This window comes from Budorcas taxicolor, chromosome 18 (genome assembly GCF_023091745.1).
Source record: "Budorcas taxicolor isolate Tak-1 chromosome 18, Takin1.1, whole genome shotgun sequence".
NCBI classification, from domain to species: Eukaryota; Metazoa; Chordata; class Mammalia; order Artiodactyla; family Bovidae; genus Budorcas; species Budorcas taxicolor.
The window spans coordinates 20,692,009-20,715,458 of record NC_068927.1 but is presented as its reverse complement, the minus strand read 5'-3'; the positions used below and the strand labels follow the sequence as shown (position 1 = coordinate 20,715,458).

Sequence of the window (23,450 nt, the reverse complement as noted above, 5' to 3'; positions counted from 1 at the left end):
AGGAAGAGAGGGAGAAAGAAGAGAGTGTTGAGTACCTCCAGGGAGAATAGGAAATAATCTAAATGGGGGCAACTCTGATCATGGGCCCCCCATGAACCTAGTGGGAGGCATCCGAGGCTCCCTTGGAACCTCACGCTGTGAGAGCCACGGTCACTTTCTTGGGACTGTTTAGCAGTGATCCAGGGAACAGGATGGCATAGCCAACCCAGCCAGAGCTGTTGACAGCTGGCGCCGCCCAAGCAGTATGGGAAGAAGAAGAAGGGCTGTGAAATGAAACAGATCCACCCACCCGAGACCCCACCCTCCTGAGTAGGATAAGTGCCCCAGGGCTCCTCCCTTGGGTTTGGGGTCAGGGTCACTTGGGGTCATTGGGAGACTGGCTCTGAGAAGCCGACAACTGTGCACGGTACACCTCAGGGGCGCCATTCACATGCCGGACATCTTCGACTGTGTATTGTTCATGACAGATGGACAGATGGCAGAAAGTTGTCTTGAGGAGGGGCCCCTTTTCCCACTTTGCACAAACGCATTTGTTGCTAGCAGAGGGCTGTCTAAACTCATTCAGTCTGCAGTCCTCTCTGGGATTTTCTGATAACAATGGGAGCCTACCATGTCCACGCGGCCAGAATGCAAGTTTCTCAAGAGCTGGCCCTGCTGGCTACTGCCCCGCAGCTGTCCACAGTGTACCACACGTGCACAGAGCAAATATTCCATCCCAGAATGACCCACTGCACCAAATCCCCCAGGTGGACAGAACATAGGCTATGTAACAAACACTATGAATTCCGGTGTGGTTGGGAATGGAGTGGGAAAGAGGGCAGTTTAAAAGGGGTAGGTCCATTCTGAATCCCAGACATCGGCTAAAATCCAAACCCTGGATGATATCAGCAAATGCCAGCTTATTTTAACACAATCCAGAAGGGCCTGGTAGATATTAAACTTTGGAAGAAGAGACAAATTTGAAACACGGTATGATTAAGTCAGCCCCACCAAAGACCAGAAATGACTAATGCCGGAAGGCCTGGCGGACACCTCTCTTAGCCTGGTTACCTGGCAGGTTCTTCTCAGTTGATAGAACATAAGATTTAACACAAGCCAGAGCTTCCTGGCTGGAGTTTGGACACTGGCCTTAACATACCCACAGGCCTTTCTCAATTGTCCATGTCCAGAGTATCTGCCACAAATATTTTAGGCTCAGGGTGGCTTGCCAGGATGTCTCTGACTCCCCAACCCTTCAAGAGCAGCTGTTAGAGGGAATGCAGATGAATTTTAATATTAGCCTATGCCAAATATAATTAGGAGGGTAAATCTGCTGCCAGTAAAAAGAGAAAGATATCGTATGTGCATTCCAGACCAAATGGTTTCTTGCACTATCTGCATGAGGCTCTCCTCGGGGCACGAGCGTCCTAGAGACACACAAATGTGTGTGTCCTTGCACACAGCAGTGGCTTGTCTGGGGGTGCTGGTGAAGTTAGTGGGTACACACATTATCCCATTATGTCCTCTTAATATCACTGTGCAGGGTGTGGTACCACCTGCATTTTACAAGAGGGAACTAAGTGGAGGAAGGCAACTTGATGGAACCATCTCCCAGCCCCGTCTCTCCACAGAGCCGGTCTTCCCTGCCAAGGACACTCTTTCTGTCTCTCAACACCTGCTCCTCCTTCAGGTCTCCAGGTTAAACGTCCCTATCTTCTGAGAAGCATGCCCTCCTGTGCTCTGGGGCTGGGTTAGGTTTCCCTGCCCTGATTACACTGCTATCATCAGCACTCGTGTGACTGGATCTTTCTGCTGCAGCCCCAGCCTGTCACCCTACATAGGAGTGTATCATCATCGTCATCAAAATGCAACAACCAGCAGCAGCAGCATCAGGATGTGAGCACAGAAGATGCAGAAACAGAACGAAAATCCCTGTTTCCTGCCTCCCCAGCCACTGGTCTGTCCACTCTGTCACAGGACAATGGCTAACACCTGTTCCTGCCTGTCCCGCAACCACGCTCCTCTTTCTGATAATAGCATCTGGGTTTTCTCCAGTGGGCCGCCTCTCCCCAAGCTCAATCCGTGTGGTTTATGGGGGCGCTGATCCCACTCCAAGCTTCCTGGAAGCACCCAGACCCGACCAGCTTATTTTATCCTGGTGGCCCTGTGTCCTCTCTCTAATGCCAAAGGACAGTTGTTCGTGAAGCTGACGAGGTTAAAGTTGCTGGGCCTCTGACTTGCACGGGCTCCTTCCAAGTTGGAATGTGTGGACGTGGTTGGTTGTTTTTGTGATGCTTTCAAAATTAGGTATTTTATCCTCGCTTGGTTAAGAATGCTGTCTCTTCCCATTCTGACTTCCCGCCCGTCCCCTTGTGTCATGTGGTATTGGAGTGAACACAAGCATTTCTGGAATCGAGCTAAGGGGAACTTGAATTGGGGATATATTTATTTAGGTTTAGTGAGAAATAAATGCATAGTAAATAGAAATATGTAAATACATGTATTTGTATATAAATGGTCCACAGTTATGAAAGAGAATCGTGTATTCTTTCCCTTAAAAAAGACAACCCCCAAACTGGATAAACTTGGGTCCCACAAAAATCTAGACCTACCCCGGCCAGTAAAGTAAGAATCAAGCTTTTGCAAGAAATAATGGACTTCGGTGCTATCTTTCACCTGTGATGGCTCAGCTCATAGGATATGAGGACTCAGAGCCGGGTAGTCACCTTGGCCACCTTACTGGGAGGAAAACGGAAGGAAACAGAGGGAAAACGGAGAGATGACAGAGACAGAGAGAGAAAATGAATGAATGTGTGTGTGTGTGTGTGTGTGTGTGTGTGTGTGTGTGTATGACATGGTTTGAGCTCCTGGATCAACCAGCCCTTCTTTGGCAAGATCTACCTTAGGATTTTTCGATTCTATGAGCCAGATTAAAAAAAAACAAAACATTTATTTATTTATGTGGCTGCACTGGGTCTTCAGTTGTGGCATGTTGGACCTAGTTCCCTGACCAGCAATTGAACCTGGGACCCCCTGCATTGGGAGCCTGGAATCCCAGCCACTGGCCCACCAGGGAAGTTCCTATGAACCAGATCTTAAGCAAGTTCAGGTTGAGTATCCAAAAGACCCCAAAGAATCCTGACTTAACTCTCCATCACTTGGAGCCCTTGCTTTTCAGGAAAAACAAAACCACCCAACACATAATTGACCCAATGCAGTACTCTCGAAGCAGGCTTCCAGCAGTTTCTGCCAGTGGGTGTCTACCCCTTCCAGGGTCTTTTTCTCCTCACTCCTGCTTCCCCAGGTTACATTTTTCTGTAAGTAGATTTTATTTAAGGGCCAGTTGTGACTGAGGGGAAAGAAGAAAGGGGGGAAAAAAAGCCTTCCCAACAAATAGCATTCTGGCCTTTTTTTCTCATCAGAGCATAAGGTTGATGGCCATTCTGCTTTGAGGTTTGAATAGGATTGAGACGAAACATCTGTTGGGGGAGGGAGGGGAAAACGCCAGGAGAGGGAGAGGGAAAGGGAAAAAAGCCTTCTTTGGGCTAAAAATATCATGTCCCTGCCACTCTCCCCCCATCCCCGCCCAAGTTAAAACATGTGATGAAATTCAACTTTTAAAATCTAACCCCGAGCTACTTGAAGCTATGAAAGCCTCCTCGGTATCTGACACAAGTCAGAATTTCCACTGTTCAAGCTGAGCTTTTATGAAGAACAGACTTGAGAGAGACTGCTGTCACGGCTGCAGCCCGGGCTTCTGGGGGGACTGCAGTGGACTGGAGTCGGGGCGACTGACACTCGCCGGCAGGACAGGCTCTGAACTGAGGGAGAGGAGCCAGCGGGGTGTGGCCCGCCTGCCCCCTCCATCTGGGGGTCCCTGCTGCTCGGCAGTGAACTCCCCTTCCTCCCAGACTGACGGGAACCACCGGCTGCCCCATCGATTGAGAGCCTCGCCTGGGACTCCAGGGCTCTGGTGGAGCTGTCTGTGGCCTCTTCCTGAGAAGTCCCCTCCCTCTGTCTTTCTCTCTCTTCCCCAGCTGCTCCCTGAACTCCAGACTCGGTGTCCATCTGTCTCCTCCATAGCCCTACCTGCATGTCACACAGGCCTCTTGAAGCCAACACATCCAAAAACAAAACACATCGTCACCTGCTGAAACCGCCACCTCAGAAGTGACCGCTTAGTTCCCGAAGCCCAGTCTCTGAGGCGTCCCTGGGGCCCCTTTCTTTCCCGCACCCCCGTCTCCCAGCCCCACCACCCCACCCCCAGGCCCCTCCACGTCTCTTCAACCCCTCAGCCCCACTAGGCCGAGGCCATCACCTCTCCCCTGCACCATCGCAATTGCCTCCTGTTCTCACTGCTTCCCCCCACCTCAGAATGACCCGGCCTTCACAGAAGCCACAATTCGCTGGTGAAAAGGGAAGTCAGAATCTGGCACTCACCTACCTCAAACTTGCCAGCAGTCTCTCTTCAAAAGCAGCGTGAGATCCCAGCCCGGGGCCCCACCCTTGCCGGCTGCCCCACCCCCATCCCCCAGTCTCTGGCTGCCACCTGGGCCTCCCTTCTGTGTCCCCCAAACCCCACAGCCCTCCCACCCTGGGGCTCCCCTCACTCCTCTGACTGTTCACCCCTCATATCCACCCAGGGCGGCTCCTTCCTGGCACCTGCATCTCGGCTGAAATGTCACCTCCTCAGAGAGGCCTGTCACCCTCCACCTTCCCTCCACCTTCCCTGGGTTTTACCTCTTCACAGAACACCCCTCCCAGAACCTTGTGTGAACCCGATTATCAATTCTCTACCTGCCTGCCTCGTGCCAACACCCTCACAGAAAGGCCCACCTACCTTGTCCGTGGCTGGAACCCAAGGGCCTAACAGGGCCCCACACCTGCAGTAGGCACTCAGCAAATATTAAAACATGTTGAGTGAAGAATAGACTGTCCTCAGGTCTGCTGTGTGACCTGAGACAGGTCATGCCCCTCTCTGGGCCTCAGATTCCTTACTACAGATGAAGGGGACGAAAGGCCTCCAAAGGGCTCCTTCTCTCTGTGAAGGGTTGACATTTCCCACCTGGGAGCCTCGATGGGCTGGAGGGGGGCACACGGGGCTTTCCTGGGAGCTGGACTCCAGTGACTTCGTGGTGTTGGCTTCATTCTTCCAGAGAGCACAGTTGGGCCCTGACTAACAGTTTTTTTGACTTTATAATGGTACAAAAGTGATACACGACTGTACGTGGAATCACAAATCTGGGTCTTTTCCCAGGCTGGCGATATGTGGTACAACTCCTCTTGTGACGCTGGACAGAGGGTCCCAGCCCCCAGTCAGCTATGTAATCACGAGGGTCAAGAACCTATACACTTACAATCATCCTGAACTCAGACAGCCAAACTTTTTTTTACTTCCAGCACAGTATTCAGTAGATGACACGAGCTAGTCAACACTTTATTATAAATAGGCCTTGTGTTAGATGATTTCACCCAAGTGTAGGCTAATGTAAGGTGGGCAAGGCTAAGCTATGATGTTCAGGAGGTTAGATATATGAACGCACTTTCAACTAATGATATTTTCAACTTACAATGGGTTTATTGGGACGTGACCCCATCCTAGGGCTTCCCAGATGGTGCTAGTGGTAAAGAATCCACCTGCCAATGCAGGAGACATAAGAGACATGGGTTTGATCCCTGGGTTGGGAAGATCCCATGGAGGAGGGCATGGCAACCCACTCCAGTATTATTGTCTGGAGAATCCCATGGACAGAGGAGCCTGGCGGGCTACAGTCCATAAGGTCACAGAGAGCTGGACACGACTGAAGCGACTTAGCACGCACGCACGACCCCATCCTAAGTCAAGGAAGATCTGTTTTTATTGAGCACTATGGCATGCCAGACTATGTCACGCACTGGGAGTGGAAGGAGACATTCAGAGATTCTAATAGGATTAAAGAAGCTTTGAAAATAGGCCGTCTTTGATCTGGACTAGTAAATAATTACAAACATCAGTTGGCTCTTCTTCAAGAAAGAGGAACCCACGAAACAAGAGTCAGGACAGCTCACAGACACTGGCATACTCTGAACCAGCACTGCACTCTGGGCTTATATAAATAACCTCGCTGTTACAGGCCCTCAGAGGAAGACGTGCTATGTCTGCCCCCAACAAGAAACTGAAGCACAGAGAAGTTAAGTGACTCTTCTAAGATCACACAGTGAGCTACAGTACAGCCAGGCTGGATCTGGGGTCTGACTGCAGAATAAAGGGAGAAGGGTGCCTCTCATGTACTCCCATGGGGTGGCAGGAAGACCAAGTTCGGGCCATGCCAACTGGGACAGGCCCGGAACTCACAGTGGGGCTGCTTTGCCCTTGGGTGTCAGTCCCAACGCCACTGCTCTGCTCCACACAACTCCAGGCACCTCCCTCTCGGGCCAGAGAAGCCGAGACCCCTGCAGACTCTGCCAGGTGACACCTGGGTTAGGCCAAAGCAAGGCCTGTCTGTCAGCAGCCCTGGGGGCCTAGAGGGGGGCCAGGCCCCAGAGGGAGGGGCTGCCCGACTCACTTTTGGTCCTTAATAAATGCACGACCAGCAGGCAGAGCTCTGTGGACTCAAACTTTCTATGGAAGATGCCGAGCTAACGCACTCTGCCCACTTTCACCTCCAAGCAACGAGGTAGAAAGACAAGAAACAGTCATGATGTTGAGGGTTAGTGGTCAGAGGTCAAGGGTGAGAGGTGGGAGTGGGCCAAGATGCTGGGCAGGGATGTGGCCAGCACTAGGTGGGGGAGAGAGGGGATGCAGGGAGAGAAGGGGCCTGTGACTATCTGCAGGTCCTTCTCCCCTGAAGAGAGCAGAGCCAGAGTTCAGTCTGTGCTGGGTTGAGAGGACACGCCCAGACACAGGGCTTCCTGGAGCCCCTGACACCAAGGTCCACCTCAGGCCACAAGCCACAGGCCGCCACCACCTGTCGTCCTGCCCAGCTGGGGAGGTGGGGACCTCAGGTGGGCACTGGAGTGAAGGGTGGGGTGGCCCTCCCCAGTCCTCAGTGCCCTGCTGGGTCAGCAGAAAGTGGGGGGGTCCCTTTTCCCTCCCCCTACAAGCCGCAGGTCCCGCCTGCTGCGCCAGGACAGCTCTGGAGCGCGGGACTTTTCATGCTTACTTTGTTCTCTCCACAGTTCAAACGGAGCTCGAAGTCCCAGCCCTCACTCTGGGCCCAGCCTTAATCTCCCATCCCTCGAGCTCCCAGCTGGCCAGTTAAGGCAGTTAAGACGCTGGATTAGGGCCGGCTTTACATAACAACGCTGGAGCTAAAGCCATCCTCTCCTGGGATGGCTAAAAGACTTCTTTTTATCTTCACGCCTCAGATGGCCTTTTTTCCCCCTTAACAGCCCTCCAGCCAGCCAAGAGGCAATGAACTTGGCCAACAGGAAGACAAAGAGGAGATTCAGGATTCGGCTTGCTCTCCCTTGGCCCAAGGCTCAGAGGGATGCCCGCAGCCCCAGCTCCAGGCCAGGTGGTTGCTTCGTCGTGGCCAGGACGTGGCAGCGCCCACCAGGCCTAGCCATCCACAGCCACGTCCATCATCCTGGGAGTGCTGCCTCGGACCCGGCACCAGCGGTGGCCCAAGGACCACAGGCGGCCGCTGGGGCCAGCATCCCTTCCCGGAAGCCTCAGGGGCCACACAGGCAGGCCCAGAGCAGCCCAGCCCTACTGCTTTATTTACTCCTTGATCTCACGTTTTAGTTCTGTTCTTAGTCTTTCGCTTCAAAGGGACACATGGTCACATTCTTCTTGTAAAAGCTGAAACATTAATTACAGTTAATACTACAATCCTCTGACCACGCTTTCCAATTTTAATCTTCTCCTCCCCTGTTCAGAAGGAACTCTTTCTGTCTGTCTAAGCTTCCAGCTACACAATTCGATACATACATATGTGGTCCACATTCATACACACAAGGAAATACAGAGTGCTGTCTGGTACCCTTCGTTACATAAAAGGTAATTAACATACTATCTATAACACACTGCATCTTTGAGCAGCCTGGTCTGTCTTCCATTCTGTGCTCTGTATAAGGTTTTGTTTGAAGAAAAGGGGCTGGAAACTTGACCACCAACAACCTAGTCTAATCCCTAGTTGGAAACTGAGTCAGGCTTGTGGCTCCCAACTCCTCCTCCCCCCGCCACCAATGGTGGTACTGATATATTTGGACGCTGTCAATGACTGGCAAGGTGCCCAGTCGAGGCACCTTCGAAGCTGTCCTCGAAGCCTGACCTGCAGCTGGTGGACCACAGGGATGGACCAAGTGCCACCAACATCCCCACACTTTCTCTGACAGGAGCTGGGACTCTTGGGCACCTCCTGTTTATCTCCCCTCCATCAACCAGTGTTTATAAGTGCCACCCCACAGCAGTTTATCCTCTCTACAGGGCGCCCACATCCTCTGCACATGTGCAGAGCCCACACCCCCATGCATCGTGTTAGAGAGGGAGGAGCCTGGCCAAAAGCCATAGCGAGTCTCTGTGGGAGCAGGAGGGGAGCGGGGACTTGGAGACAAGCCTGGGGGTTCCTTGGCCAAGGGCTCCTGCTGCTGCATCCAGCAGGGCTCATACTATGATCAGAGGTTGGACAAAGCCCCCTCCCCTTCTGAAGAGGAAGATTCCATAGGCATTTCATGTCTGCAGGGAAAGATGCCTCATGTGAAACCAATTACATGATTTCAGGCTGAGCCTCAGTGGCCAGAGAAGTGCCTCATTTGGGGCAGTAACCAGGGTCTCAGCAAATGATGAAAATATAGACAGAGGGTGGGATGAGTGAATGACAACTGGAAGATGGTTAAATGGGTTAAGGAATGAGTGATAGATGAGGACGAGATGGGCGAAGGATGGACTATGGACGACTGGGTGGTAGATAAGGACTGGCCGGATGGGTGACAGAAGAGTAGGTAGATGAATGAACAGGCAGTGACGGACGGACGGGTGGGCGAGGGACGGGCGGGCGAGGGACGGGCGGGCGAAGGACGGGTGGGTGAAGGATGGAGCAAAAGATGGATGGATGAGTGTTGGATGGGTGGGTCATGGATCACTGGGTGGATGATGAGTGAGTGATGGGTGGATGAATGGATACATAAGTGGACAGGTGGGTACTTGAATGGCAAGGGATGGATGGAATCGATGGAAGGATGAATGAATAAGAGGATGAGCTTGCTAAGTTACCAGGTGACTGAGCAAATGAATAGGAAATGGAATGAGTGCTGAAGCCCATGTAATCCTTGTCTGGGGTCACCTTAGCCCCCAGATCCTACATCCTGCAGGCCTTCACCTGACTCCCCAGATCAACTCTAGGCACCAGGTACTGGCATCTCTCCATGGAGCCAAGGATGACAGCAGAGGCTTGGGGAAGCCCAGGGAACAGTGAGAATCAAGGCCACTGAGCCTGAGTGTAGCCATCAGATCCAAATATGCTCAAGAGAAACACCCTAGAGTCTGTCCATGTGCCTCCTTCTCTGTCTATATGGGACCTGCTTGAATTTGAGCAAAGTCTGAGAGATACTCGGGTCCCAGGCACCCTCCAAATCCTGGGCCACAGAGAGAATCTCTCAAAATAGTGCTTCTCAAAGTACAGCATGCACACAAGTCATCTGAGGGGCCCATTACAGAGCAGACCAGATTCAGCAGCCTGGGTGGAGCTGAGGAGTCTACATTTCTCACAGCTCTCAGGCCGATGTGGCCACAGTCCTTGGGTCTTGCCAAGGCTCCCCTCCAGAACTTCCTGGCATGGTCGACTCTCCTTTCAGGGCCCTACAGCCCTTCTAAGACCTATATTTCCCCTCAGAGACCCCTGCCAGCCCCTTGTCCCAGTTCCAGAGAGGGCTTTACTGTACAAAGAGTCACTCAATCAAGTCTGACTCTTTGTGACCCCATGGACTATAACCCGCCAGGCTCCTCTGTCCATGGAATTCTCCAGGCAGGAATACTGGAGTGGGTTGCCATTCTTTTCTCCAGAAGATCTTCCCCACCCAGGGATCAAACCCAGATCTCTTGCATTGCAGGTGGATTCTCTATTGTCTGAGCCTCCAGGGAAGCACATTTATTGCCCAAAGGCTGCACCAGTTCAGCAGTTCTTTCCTCTAATTCTGAGTGGAAAAAGGGAAATGCTATCCTTTTCAGCAAATGCTTTCATATGCTGTCCAGTCATTGTACCAGCTTAGGGAATTGAGTAGGAAGAGGCCCTCATTCCCATTCTACAAGTATAGAAACAGGCTCAGAAAGGGGACGTGGCTTCCTAAAGTCAAATTAGTACACCAGTGGCCCCCAACTCTCTACTTGAGTGTCCTAATTCTTTCTACAGTGCACTGCTTCCTTGAAGAAAGAGAGGAGTGGGAACTACAGAGGAAAGCGGTGAGGGGTTGGGGCTCTGTTCGTGTGTGTGCACACCTGTGCTCCAGGTGTGTCATGTGAATGGAGAAACACAAGGGTTGCTTCATACAGTATATACTACATGCCCAGCCCTGCTCGAGAAGCCTATGAGTGGCCACTCCCCTGCAGTGGGGAAGATGAGGTCATACAACTTGTTCAAGACCCCATGGCTAACACAGAGTGGAATGTGAGCCTGGGTGGCCTGAATCCACTACCAGTGAGGACCAATGAGGCGCTCCACTTCCCTCTTGCTCCTCACCCCATCCACCCCCAGTGCACCCCCACAGAGAGCTCTGTCCTCCTCCTCCTGGTCTGCAGACTTTCTGGAGGGTGTGCAAGGCGTAAGGTAGACCAGATGGCCCTTCCCCACCTCACTGCCCTTGGGAAGGAAGTAATAGGTTCTGGTACCTTCTAGCCGAAAGTCTTCCTCTTCCTCCTCGCTGAGCGTTTCTCTGAAAACTTCACCCACAAGCTCCTAGAGGAAGACAAAGCAGAAATATTAAAGAAGTATTGGAGTCAGGTAGGAACCTGGCATCCTTACGGTCAAGGTGGCATTGTGAAGGTGTGTGTGGTTGGTCACAAAGAAGCAGGGACCCTGTTCTCATTCTTCTGATGGAAATTTAGGTCAAGTAGGGAGAGCCTAGGACACTTGTAAAGTTCATTACTGCGCTGCTTTTTAGAAAGTAAGTTTTTCTCAGCCTGTAGCCTGCCACGAAACATTACACAGGCTCACACTTCCCACTTGGAACGGGAGATCCACCCTCCACCCAGGAAAATGACAAAGACAAGCTCAGAAAATGTCCCTCCTCTACCCCTCTGGGCCAACCCGATAGACTCAGGACCAGAGCCACCCCTCTGGGTCCCTAGAGGAGACCTCAGTTTGGATCCTTCCTCTATGAGAGGGTCCCAGGCAGGTGTCTTGATGAGTTTATAAAGAGGACCTGGTTTGCTGAAGGGAGCACTCCCTTAGCATAAACCCAGCTGTTAACATATACCCAAACTTGACATAATCCCTTAACATAAACCCAGCACAACATCTTCAGCACAACATCTAGGAACCTGTAGCCTCTGCCTTTAGCTGACCTTCAGTCATGCTTCCCACATCTCCCCCTTCCAGCAGCTGGCCTGATTCTTGCACATGCCTTGCCTTGGTCTGTAGGCATGAATTTAAAATGTCCAGTAACTCATGCTATGTAGCAGAGCTGCTCCCAATCAGCCTGGTCAGGCTGCCACCCACGCATTGTCAGGTTGGCAAGGGAAGTTAGTTAGGTCCACAGGCTGGGAAATTTCTGGGATCTCAATAAAGATCCCATCTATCTGACCCCGCTCCAGTAGGATGACTCTAGATACAGAGGAGCCCAGACTAGTGCTTGTCAAACAGCTTCTGTATTTATTGGTATTCTGCCAAGAGGAGTAATGAGATCAGAAGAGATTGTTTTAAACAAAGTTAAACAAGACCCTTTGGGCTTCCCAGGTGGCTCCAGTGGTAAAGAACCCACCTACCAATGCAGGTGACGTAAGAGACACAGGTTCAATCCCTGGGCTGGGGAGATCCCCTGGAGAAGGGCGTGGAAACCCACTCCAGTATTTTTGCCTGGAGAATCCCATGGACAGAGGAGACTGGTGGGCCACAGTCCATGGGGTTGCAGAGTCAGACACAAATGAAGCAACTTAGCATGCATGCATGCAAACAAGACCCTTTACTGCAAGACTTACTATGGTAACAGATTGCAGATACCTAAGTAGTAGCTTATGCTGCACCCCTCAAACCTATTTAGACCAGGACGCTTTTTTCAAAAGCATCACATGGGATTTATGTTCCAAGGAACCCACGTTGGGAAATGTTCCTCTTTTGGGGGAGAGATGAGGTTTGGGTGTGGGGGAAAGGATCACACTGCTTTCTCTCTCTTAATGCCCACAGTGATGCCATGGCAGTGCTTCATGAACCACAGAAAGAGGTGCAACAAAAAAGCCTCAACTTGGCAGCTCTTGCCAACTTCTCCTTTTGAAAAAAAAAAAAAAAGTATAAAGAAAAAGAAAAAACACACTCTTCAAAAATTAGAAGGAAAAAAAAAATCCTGCACTGGAGATGCTTAAGAGAAAAACCAAGAGCTCGCCTCTATTAACAAAAGAAAAACAATGCTTTGTATAGCTGATCTTATCAATTGGACACAGCTGGAGATAAGTCTCGTGTGTGTGTTTTTTTAAAGATGGACAGCTAACGTTTTATGGATTAGAGGTGGTGTTCTCTGTTCTCTTTCTTCTTTCAAATCATTCTAGGGCATCACACACCCTTTCTTAGACGTCGTTCAAATGTGGTCATTCAGACTGCTGGTGTCCCATGGACTTCAAAACCAGGCTGCATTATTCTTCAAGTCAGGATGTCTTCTCTCTCTCCTCCTCCGCCAATTATTATAATCACTGAACACTTCCTGGGCTTGTAAACTGGCTGTTTGTGTTAACAGAGCTGGAGCTGACAGGGGAACTGGGAGATGGTGACAGGAAAGGGCTGCACTCGGCTGGCATCATTAGATGGCTGGGACGCCTCTGCAGCCAATTAAAGCCGATCTTTCATGCCAGAGAGAGATGGATGCCGCTTCTCCAGAAAGGCTGGCAGGCAGTGCTTCCTCACAGGAGTGGGGTGACCGTCTTCAAGGGAAGCGCAGACCTGCGTGTGCGGAGGCCCAGTGGAGGCTGGGAGCCGGCGCTGACCTCTGAGCCACCCTGACCGCTCCTGGCAAGGTGGACAGGACCCGTGAGATGGAAACTTCTGGGCACTGGCATCTTTTTACTGGCATACTCGGAGGAGTTTAACGACTCCAAACATCACTAGCAACAAAGCAGCCTTCTGGAAGAAGCCCCATAACGATGCCTCGCACTCACAGTCATCACTTGGATGACGGCTTCAATGCTCCCTGAGAAGAACTGTCTGCTGAGCGGGCCTGGCTCTCTTGACATATTAAAGATACCTCTTTGCATATGAAAGCAGAATTCTGGCAAGTTCTGGGGTTGGTCTCTTCCCACTAAACCTCACTCTGCTCTGTGTAACACATCGACAGCTCCTCAGCACTGTGGTCTGCTGACACCCAGGGCCGTGCAGCTGCTCAACTATGGCAAACATTCATTTCCTCCACTGACCCAGACAGCCCTAGGGCCTGGGGAGTGTGGTGTCTGTGGTCCTCAAGCTTTGAATCACCAGGCCAGAGGCCACATAAAATGTTGAGTCAGACACAGGATCACATCCTGCCTCCGTGGCCTCCCTGGCCCTGGATGTGGGGCCAGCAGCTGCCTTCTGGGAAATCTCAAACTACTTACCTGTAAAACGGGCACAGTGATAAACCATTAAAAAGTCAGCTGACACTTACTGTGCATTTCCTATGTGCCAGGCACTTTATATTATCTCCCTTTATCATCATAACAGCCTTGCTCTTTCCATCTCTTGAGGAACAAATGCTCATAAAAATGATGTGCAAATTTTAAAGTGAAAGGTATAATTGTTACTGTTTTCCTACAAAGTGTCTCTACCCTCAAGGAATGAGATAGGAAAACAATGCCAATGACAGTCACTCACATCCCCAAGCCCTCATGATATATATGAGGTACTGATCAATCGGGATATTCACCAGAACCTCCAGAGAATGGGGTTCCCAACAGTTCTGTGGGTTTAAATGAGAAGGAGCCTCTAAGAGGCGAAGAGACCCTGTGGTGGATCATCAGCAGAGCCAAGACTTGAGCCAGCTCCTTCAGGTGCCTGGCCCAACCTTGTACAGTGGAATTGGGGCTCCCATGGGCACAGGGCTGGAGGTGGCCAAGAGTCCTGGCACTTGCTGGGGACCAAGAATCATGCTTAAAGAAGTGCAGAAAATCAGCCCAGCCAGCAGCTCCAGTGTGTCAGAGACCAAACACTCCCCTCTGTCCTGCAGGACTCGAAGGCCCCACGGCTCCTCCTCACTAGGCTTAGGACAGGGCCAAGTCTCGGCCAGGAGCCTTCCTGCAGGATGGTCCTAAGGGCCTGGCCCCAAACCCTGCATGCAGGGCTCCTAGCCATGAGTCCCAGGGGAGCCCCAGCACAGAGGATGCAGGGCACAGAACTGGTGCTGCTCAGACCTTGGTTCAAATCCCTGCTCTACGTGGGTGAAGGAGGTTTATCTCCAGTGTTCCTCAGTCTTCCCATCTCTGCATAGGGATGAGAGCAATCATTCTGTCTCAGGGCAGGTGTGAGCCATTGCACGGAAAGTACTTAGCATTACATCTGATGGCATGACTGGGGCTTGACATACAGTGGTTACCGTTTATTACTTGCATTCTTACTGTCAAATGGCTACCAGAACATTGCTGGGAAAGCTGAATGGCTCAGCAGACCCGAGGTGCCCCCACAGACAAAGAAACAAGACACAGAGAAACACACTCTTCTCCTGTCTGGTGCATATTTCTGGTGCTTTGCGTTTAACCCCTATGGCAGTCCTTTGAGGTAATACCATTATCATCCCCACTTTACAGACGAGAAAACTGAGACACAGAGAGGTTTAGGGACTTGCCCAAGGTCACACAGCTAGTAAGTGTCAGAGCCAGGATTAAAGGCAGGCGGCATGGCTCCAGAGCCCATACTCCTCACCACACTGCCCTGGAAGAAGCCCGAGTGGGGGGTGTCGTGTGCAGTGACCTCCCTCACTGCTCTCTCCACCAGCTCAGCCATCACAGCCCACTTTCTTCTGGTCTCTAGGACAGTCAGACTCAGCCTCTGCTCCAAGTTCTGATCAAAGACCTCCCTGGATCTACACACCTCCGGCCCCACCCAACCTGGTGCCAGGCTGCCTCCTGCCCAATGGCCAGGCTGAGTGGCCTACGGGGCCCAGACCTGCCTCCCTCCCAAGTCCCAGCGCTGCCCCTCCTCTGCCCCACACTGGGCCCCAGGATGAGAGGCCAGCTCCTCCGGGTGCTGAATGTGCAGCCAGCACCAGCCCAGAGCCCAGAATTGCAGGCACAGTGCCTTATAAGGCCTCCAGGGATGGGAACCCACATCAAAGCAAGGCCTTGGGGAGCGGGCTGGAGTTCAGTTAGGGTTTTTTCCTCTTTGTCTTTGAGACTTCATACTCCTGAGCTTAATATCTTTCCCCACCGCCTGCCCCAGCAGTTCTTTGTCAATCTTTCTATTCTCTAAGAGCTAACAGATGTTGGTGCCACAGGGTTTCAAAGGCAACTCCTGGTGCCCACAGAACACGGCACAACTTACAGATTCCAAGAATGCACGGGGCTGGGGCAAGCCAGGGGAAGAGAAGGGCGGGAGGCAGGACCCAGCCACCCTGTAGCCCTGAGATCCAAGCAGCCTGCCCTGGAGCTGTTCCAGGAAATTCCTGGCGAGCTCCCTCTACCCAGCACACTCCACAGAGGCAGCGTTCCTGCACTCGGGGCGTTTCTGGGGAGCCAGTGCTGAGGCAGGCAGGCCCCTCGGAGAGTAAGCTCTGGCTGTGCAGGGCAGGGATGCTTCACTCCCAGAACCCAGCTGGACATGAGAGTCAGGCACCCACCCACCCCTTGGGAGTTGAGTGATAGCAGATGCCTTACTTAACCCCTCTGGGCCCCTTTTTGCTCCTCTATAAAATGGGGATTTCATTGTCAAAGAGGAGTTAGTAAGAAAATGCAGACCAGATACTTAGGACAGTGTCTGATACAAATGGGGGAAGGGAACACAAGCGTGAACTTCTCCTTCTGCACCCTATTCCTGCCATGTGCTTGGAACACTCTCACATTTTATCCTTGCAAAACCCTTACACCCAGCGATTCAATGCCTCAGTGTCCATCCTGGTGTGCAACACTCGTGCGTGTGCACCAGGAAGACATGTTCAAATTCAGTGAGGTTGAGGGCAAGGCTGTTTCTATTAGCCCACAGTCAGAAACACTCTGGACGCCCAGCAAAGGAAAGTGTACTAGATCTACGTGTGGAAAACCACACAGAGGCTCAAAAGAGCCAGGTAGATCTGCACACACTGACACACAGAACCCATGCCACATGCAAGACACGCAGGGTATGATTCTACTTGTATACTCAAGAAAACGCCAAACATACACATGTACCATGAGGTTGCCAACAGGAACACAATACCCACCGTTACTCCCAAGGAGGGGAGGGAGACCAGATGCAGGGAAACAGAAGTCACAAACTTCATCAGAATGGTTCCAGTTTTTAAGGCAAGCATCCTCCTGTGCCACTTGGGTCATTAAAACGCTGTTTTAGCAAAATCACACACAAGAATCTGCTTGACAAGAGAGGGGCCTGAGGCTCAGCCAGGAGACTAAGTGGCTGGTTCAAGGTCACTTAAGAAGAGAAAGTGACAGGGAAGGGCTAGGGCTCTGTGGCCCTGGGCTCCTTGTCTGCAAAATGGGGCAGAAGGCCACCATGATGCACATGGGGCCTCAAGCACAGGCTTTCTGGGGCTCCAGCCCCCCACCCAGCAGCAGGGAGACCCTTTCTCTTGGGCTTCACTCAGGAATCAAGAGAGAGAGGGCCATCCACTTTCTGAGTTGCAATGTCCCCAATTCCAACATGCATCTCTAACCTTTGTTATTTCTGCCCTCTGAGAGAGTTCTCTGGCCCCCCAAGTGTGCGCTATGCACACGGGCTGGGGAACAGGTAGAGGTGCCAGCAGCAGCACTAGAGGGGACTTCTGGGGGCCTGGACTCCAGTGTCAGGGACTGGGGACCCCCTCCTCCCCAGAGATGAGAGGGAAACAGACACACTCTTTCCAGACCAGATTCCAGCAGAGTCCAGCAGACCTCAAGGGGCAGCTTCCCAAGAGAAATGGCACCTCCCCTCAAAGGAGCGAATGGAGGCAGAGCCCTCGGCCACTCCCCTGAGGACACTGCAGCCTCGAGGGGCCACAGGTGACCTGGGGGAGCTCTAGGTCCACCTGCCCTGCACGTGTCCTCTGGCTGCAGCGAAGCCAAGTGGAGTTGTCCCCTGGGATCCTGCACACAGGAGCTGGTGGAAAAGACATCTTCTCTGGTGTCGAGGCTGTGCCTCCTCTCCTCTCCAGCTGCTGGAGAAGGTCCACCCGGGAGAGAATGCCCCACCCCCACCCCCGGCCACAGGAACAGAGAGAGACCCATGCGGGAGAGGGTGCTCGTCCACGGCCTCAGGTCCAGCCATCTCTAACAAGGAGGCCTCCTGAGGGCAGGGATCTGAGTCCATTTTGCTCTAGGACAGGGCTTACTGCACAGCAGATACTCAAATATCTGCTGGATGAATTCTGAGTCAGACTCACTCTCATCAGCCTTTCCTGGGGACCAAATAGCTATATTGCCACAGAAGCCACTAAACTGCCCTCCTTGTTCACACCAGTTCTTACAACTGAAAACTCTGACCTCCAAAGACCTCAGCACCAAGCCCAGGATTCCCAGCCAAGCTTGGAGGCCAAAGGGAGGAAGCCGCCACAGCTGGCTTCACTGCAATACCTCCAAGAGTATCCCCAAGTTCTACCCCACTGCGGGAGCCCAGCAAGCTGGGTGGGGGATGGGAAGGTGGGCCCCGAGGGCTGCAGCCTGCAGTGCCAGCCTGCGTGTTTGGTCTATGAGGACCAGCACTCCAGGGATGTGTGGCAGTCATTAAAATTCCTCAGATTTCTCCCTGTTTTTAACCTGCTTGAGATGTAATCCCTGGGCCCATGTCTCAGGGACTCCAGCCTGAGCTTGCTTCCTAGACTTGAAGGACTGCTTCTCAGGAAGGTGGATGGTAGGCAGGGGAAGGAAGGGGAGGACTTCTGACCCTTGGGGCCTGACTCTTGGACTACCACATTCCCCCTCCTCTGAGCCCCAGGTCCTAGACCCTACAGGGTACAAATCACCCCCAAAGACGGATTTGTCCCATCCTGGAAACACAGCCGGCCACAGACAGCAAGAAGCAAAGCCCACATCCTGGGCTGTCAACCCGGCAAGCCATGGGTACCCTTAAGCCATTGTCCCAACCTCCCCAGGAACTGGGTCCCACCTGAGCCACTGTGAGTACTTAGTACTTTTCTTTAAATTGGCTCTCTCTGTCCTCTTGGAAAAAAAAAAGAAAACCTAGAGAAGGAAATGGAAACCCACTGCAGTATTATTGCCTGGCAAATCCCATGGACAAAGGAACCTGATAGGCTACAGTTCATGGGGTCGCAAGAGACTCGGACATGACTTAGCAACTAAACAACTGTATAGCACGGGGACCTCTACTCAGTGTTTTGTGGTGACTTAGATGGGAAGGAAATCCAAAAAAGAGGGGATATGTGTATATGCAAAGCTGATTCACTCTGCTGTACAGTAGAAATTAAGATAATACCCTAAAGCAACTCTATTCCAATAAAGATTTATTTAAAAAATCCTGAAAGTCTTACCATAAGGAAGATCAATAAAATCATGGGTGTGATGTCCTCGTTGAAGCTGAGGTTTAAAAAAAATATGATGCGTATGAAACCAAGATGAAACTGTTAAAATACAAGATGTCCACCACTGACCTCAAATCCCATCCCCCCAGTAGAATGTGGAACACGCCCTGGAAAGGACAAGGTTTAAGGAGCCAAAAGTTGAAGTCTCTGCCCGCCGCCTCCACCCTGAGCCATCAGGCTGGTTCTGACAGGAGGGAAGGAGTTGGGGGAGGATGCGGGGAGGCAGGGAGCAAGGTGAGTACCTGGTGAGGTCAGATGGAAGAAGGTTCTCCTTTGTCAAAGATAAGATGTCCATAGGTGCATGGATTTATCTCTGGGCTTTCTATTTTGTTCCAGTGATATATATTTCTGTCTTTGTGCCAGTACCATACTGTCTTGGTGACTGTGGCTTTGTAGTAGAGCCTGAAGTCAGGCAGGTTGATTCTTCCAGTTCCATTCTTCTTTCTCAAGGTTGCTTTGGCTATTCGAGGTTTTTTGTATTTCCATACAAATTGTGAAACTATTTGTTCTAGCTCTGTGAAAAATACTTTGTTAGCTTGATAGGGATTGCATTGAATCTATAGATCGCTTTGGGTAGTATACTCATTTTCACTATATTGATTCTTCCAATCCATGAACATGGTATATTTCTCCATCTATTAGTGTCCTCTTTGATTTCTTTCACCAGTATTTTATAGTTTTCTATATATAGGTCTTTAGTTTCTTTAGGTAGATATATTCCTAAGTATTTTATTCTTTTCATTGCAATGGTGAATGGAATTGTTTCCTTAATTTCTCTTTCTGTTTTCTCATTATTAGTGTATAGGAATGCAAGGGATTTCTGTGTGTTGATTTTATATCCTGCAACTTTACTATATTCACTGATTAGCTCTAGTAATTTTCTGGTGGAGTCTTTAGGGTTTTCTATGTAGAGGATCATGTCATCTGCAAACAGTGAAAGTTTTACTTCTTCTTTTCCAATTTGGATTACTTTTATTTCTTTTTCTGCTCTGATTGCTGTGGCCAAAACTTCCAAAACTGTGTTCCTTATCTTTGACAAAGGAGGCAAGACTATACAATGGAGAAAAGACAATCTCTTTAACAAGTGGTGCTGGGAAAACTGGTCAACCACTTGTAAAAGAATAAAACTAGAACACTTTCTAACACCATACACAAAAATAAACTCAAAATGGATTAAAGATCTAAACATAAGACCAGAAACTATAAAACTCCTAGAGGAGAACATAGGCAAAACACTCTCCAACATAAATGACAGCAGGATCCTCTATGACCCACCTCCCAGAATATTGGAAATAAAAGCAAAAATAAACAAATGGGACCTAATTAAAATTTAAAGCTTCTGCACAACAAAGGAAACTATAAGCAAGGTGAAAAGATAGCCTTCTGAATGGGAGAAAATAATAGCAAATGAAGCAACTGACAAAGAACTATTCTCAAAAATATACAAGCAACTCCTACAGCTCAATTCCAGAAAAATAAACGACCCGATCAAAAAATGGGCCAAAGAACTAAACAGACATTTCTCCAAAGACATAGAGGTGGCTAACAAACACATGAAAAGATGCTCAACATCACTCATTATCAGAGAAATGCAAATCAAGACCACAATGAGGTACCATTTCACACCAGTCAGAATGGCTGCTATCCAAAAGTCTACAAGCAATAAATGCTGGAGAGGGTGTGGAGAAAAGGGAACCCTCTTACACTGTTGGTGGGAATGCAAACTAGTTCAGCCACTATGGAGAACAGTGTGGAGATTCCTTTAAAAACTGGAAATAGAACTGCCTTATGACCCAGCAATCCCACTGCTGGGCATACACACCGAGGAAACCAGAATTGAAAGAGACACGTGTACCCCAATGTTCATTGCAGCACTGTTTATAATAGCCAGGACATGGAAGCAATCTAGATGTCCACCAGCAGATGAATGGATAAGAAATCTGTGGTACATATACACATGGAGTATTACTCAGCCATTAAAAAGAATACATTCGAATCTGTTCTAATGAGGTGATGAAACTGGAGCCTATTATACAGTGAAGTAAGCCAGAAAGAAAAACACCAATACAGTATACTAATGCATATTGGGCTTTCCTGGTGGCTCAGAGGATAAAGCATCCACCTGCAATGCAGGAGACCTGGATTCGATCCCTGGGTTGGGAAGATCCCCTGGAGAAGGAAATGGCAACCCACTCCAGTATTCTTGCCTGGAGAATCCCAGTGGACAGAGGAGCCTGGCGGGCTACAGTCCACGGGGTCGCAAAGAGTCGGACATGACTGAGCGACTTCACTTTCACTTTCACTTTAACACATATATATGGAATTTAGAAAGATGGTAACAATAATCCTGTATGCAAGACAGCAAAAGAGACACAGATGTATAGAACAGTCTTTTGGACTCTGTGGGAGAGGGAGAGGGTGGGATGATTTGGGAGAATAGCATTGGAACATGTATAATATCATATAAGAAATGAGTCGCCAGTCCAGGCTGGATGCAGGATACAGGATGCTTGGGGCTGGTGCACTGGGATGACCCAGAGGGATGGTACGGGGAGGGAGGTGGGAGGGGGGTTCAGGATGGGGAACACATGTATATCCGTGGCAGATTCAAGTCAATGTATGGAAAAACCAATACAATATTGTAAAGCAATTAGCCTCCAATTAAAATAAATAAATTTAAATTTAAAAAAAAAAGAAGATTCTCGTGGCCTACGGATCCTCCTTTTCCTGTAACCACAGGCCCTCCCTCTAGGGCTCACGCTTTTGGAATGTGACTCTGGACATGGAGAACATGGCTGATGCCAACAGAAAATGGCAAAACTTAGCATGACCCAGAATGCGCCCTAACCTCCAGCCTCTGGGATTTCAGGCTCTTCTGAGGAGATGACCCGACGCAAGGCAGATGGTCTAGGGCCGGGTGGGGTGCGGCGCTCACTGCTGCATGACTGGAATTTTCCTACAAGTCAGTGTTCAAAGAAGTTTCTACAGTGGAAACCAGGATCTGATGGGCTTGTTGGGGCGTGGGAGTAACTGAGGTCATGACTATAAAGGACTCAGTGATCATCGTAACCAGCATCTCTTTGGTAAGGGCTGGCCTATGCCAGAGTTCTGCTCAGCACATTCGATGCACGGCTAAATGCTCCAAACAGCCCCGTGGGTTGGGCGCTGTTGTCACCCCATTTCAGCCACCAGGAAACTGAGGCTTAGAGAGGGGAAGTGACCGTCTGATTTTGACCCTGGCTCCTCTGCTTTTGAGGCTTCCCAGGTGGCGCTAGTGGTAAAGAACCTGGCTGCCAATGTAGGAGACATAAGAGACGTGAGTTAGATACATGAGTTCGATCTGTGGGTTGGGAAGATCCCCTGGAGAAGGGCATGGCAACCCACTCCAGTATTCTTGCCTAGAGAATCCCACGGACAGAGGAGCCTGGCCGGCTACAGTCCATAGGGTTGCACAGAGTCAGACACGACTGAGGTGACTTCACTTGTCTGTGCCTCAGTTTCCTCATCAGAACATGGAAATAACGGTGCCCATCGGGTGGGGCAGCTGCAGAGAGGCACTAGGAGGGCAGGTGGAAGCGTGCAGCACACACCAGGCAGTCGGCATGTCATCAACACAGCTGTGCCTTCTCTGTCTCTCTGGGCCTCCTCTTTCATTCTCTGCCCTCCCAGCCTCTCTTCCAGCCCCGCTGTTTTCGGGACATCATACAGCTGATCAAAGCCGGACCTAGCGAGGCCTCAGCCTACCCCACGAGGCCTTAAGCGGCAGGCCCGGCAGGCTGCCTGCACTCAGCACCTCTTAGCGTCTCTGCCTCTTGCCTGGTCACTGGCCAGTCATGCCACCGCCAGCTGACCCTGCCACATGATCCGTGTGCCACACCCCTGGCCTGCCACGCTGTGGACCAGCCATGCCACCGACGTGCCATACTGCTGGCCTGCCACGCCCCTCAGCCAGGTGCTGATAACAGGAGAGGCCAAAGGGGCTGGGGTGCACGTCTGATCACTGAACAGCTGGGGCTGCCGCTGCCAGCAGTTCCTGGCCTTGGGACAGGCCCCAGGTTGGCTGCCAGGGTCCAGCGCGTGTGCCCAGCCGAGCAGGGTGGCAGTGATCCAGGTTGCTTGTGACAGACGCACGGGCGTCTGTGGACCAGAGAACGGGGCCCCCACAGACCACAGGCCACCTCTTTGTGTGGAAAGGATGTGCATCCCTGCCCAGGGCCAGGACCAGCTCAGTCAGGGGCCCTGAGTGGCCAGGGGACCTGGGGAAGAGTGGTGTTTCTCTCACCCTTGAGAGTAAGAGATTTAGGCTTCTGGCTTCTGGCTAATGTAAATAAACAGATGGAGTACGCTTCTCTTATTTTGAATATCCAAAGACTCCTCATCAGTTTCATGAGAGAACCAGACAACAGTGGTTTGGGCCAGACTCTAGGACCCTTCTACTACACACACACACACACACACACACACACACACACACACACACACACACACACAGAGCCTACTACATCTGGCCTTGAAGCTCTTGCAGGAGTCATCTTCCTGCCCCTCTGATGCTAGTTGACATTAGGCCTGCCTTCCTCTCTCCTGATCCCCCTCCCCACTGCCCCTAACCCCATAACCCAGCTTTGATACCCTTCCCCCAGCTGGACTGCCTGCCT

At 50.9% G+C, this 23,450-nt stretch overlaps 1 protein-coding gene across 1 annotated transcript in view; it reads right to left on the bottom strand.

The window, feature by feature from the left end:
* The window catches only part of NKD1 (NKD inhibitor of WNT signaling pathway 1), a 92,262-nt gene that overhangs the window by 18,207 nt on the left and 50,605 nt on the right, over nt 1-23,450 (bottom strand). Inside the window, exon 4 of the mRNA XM_052656577.1 lies at nt 10,787-10,853. Within this exon, the coding sequence (XP_052512537.1) occupies nt 10,787-10,853 (67 nt within the window). The remainder of the gene's footprint in view (nt 1-10,786; nt 10,854-23,450) is intronic.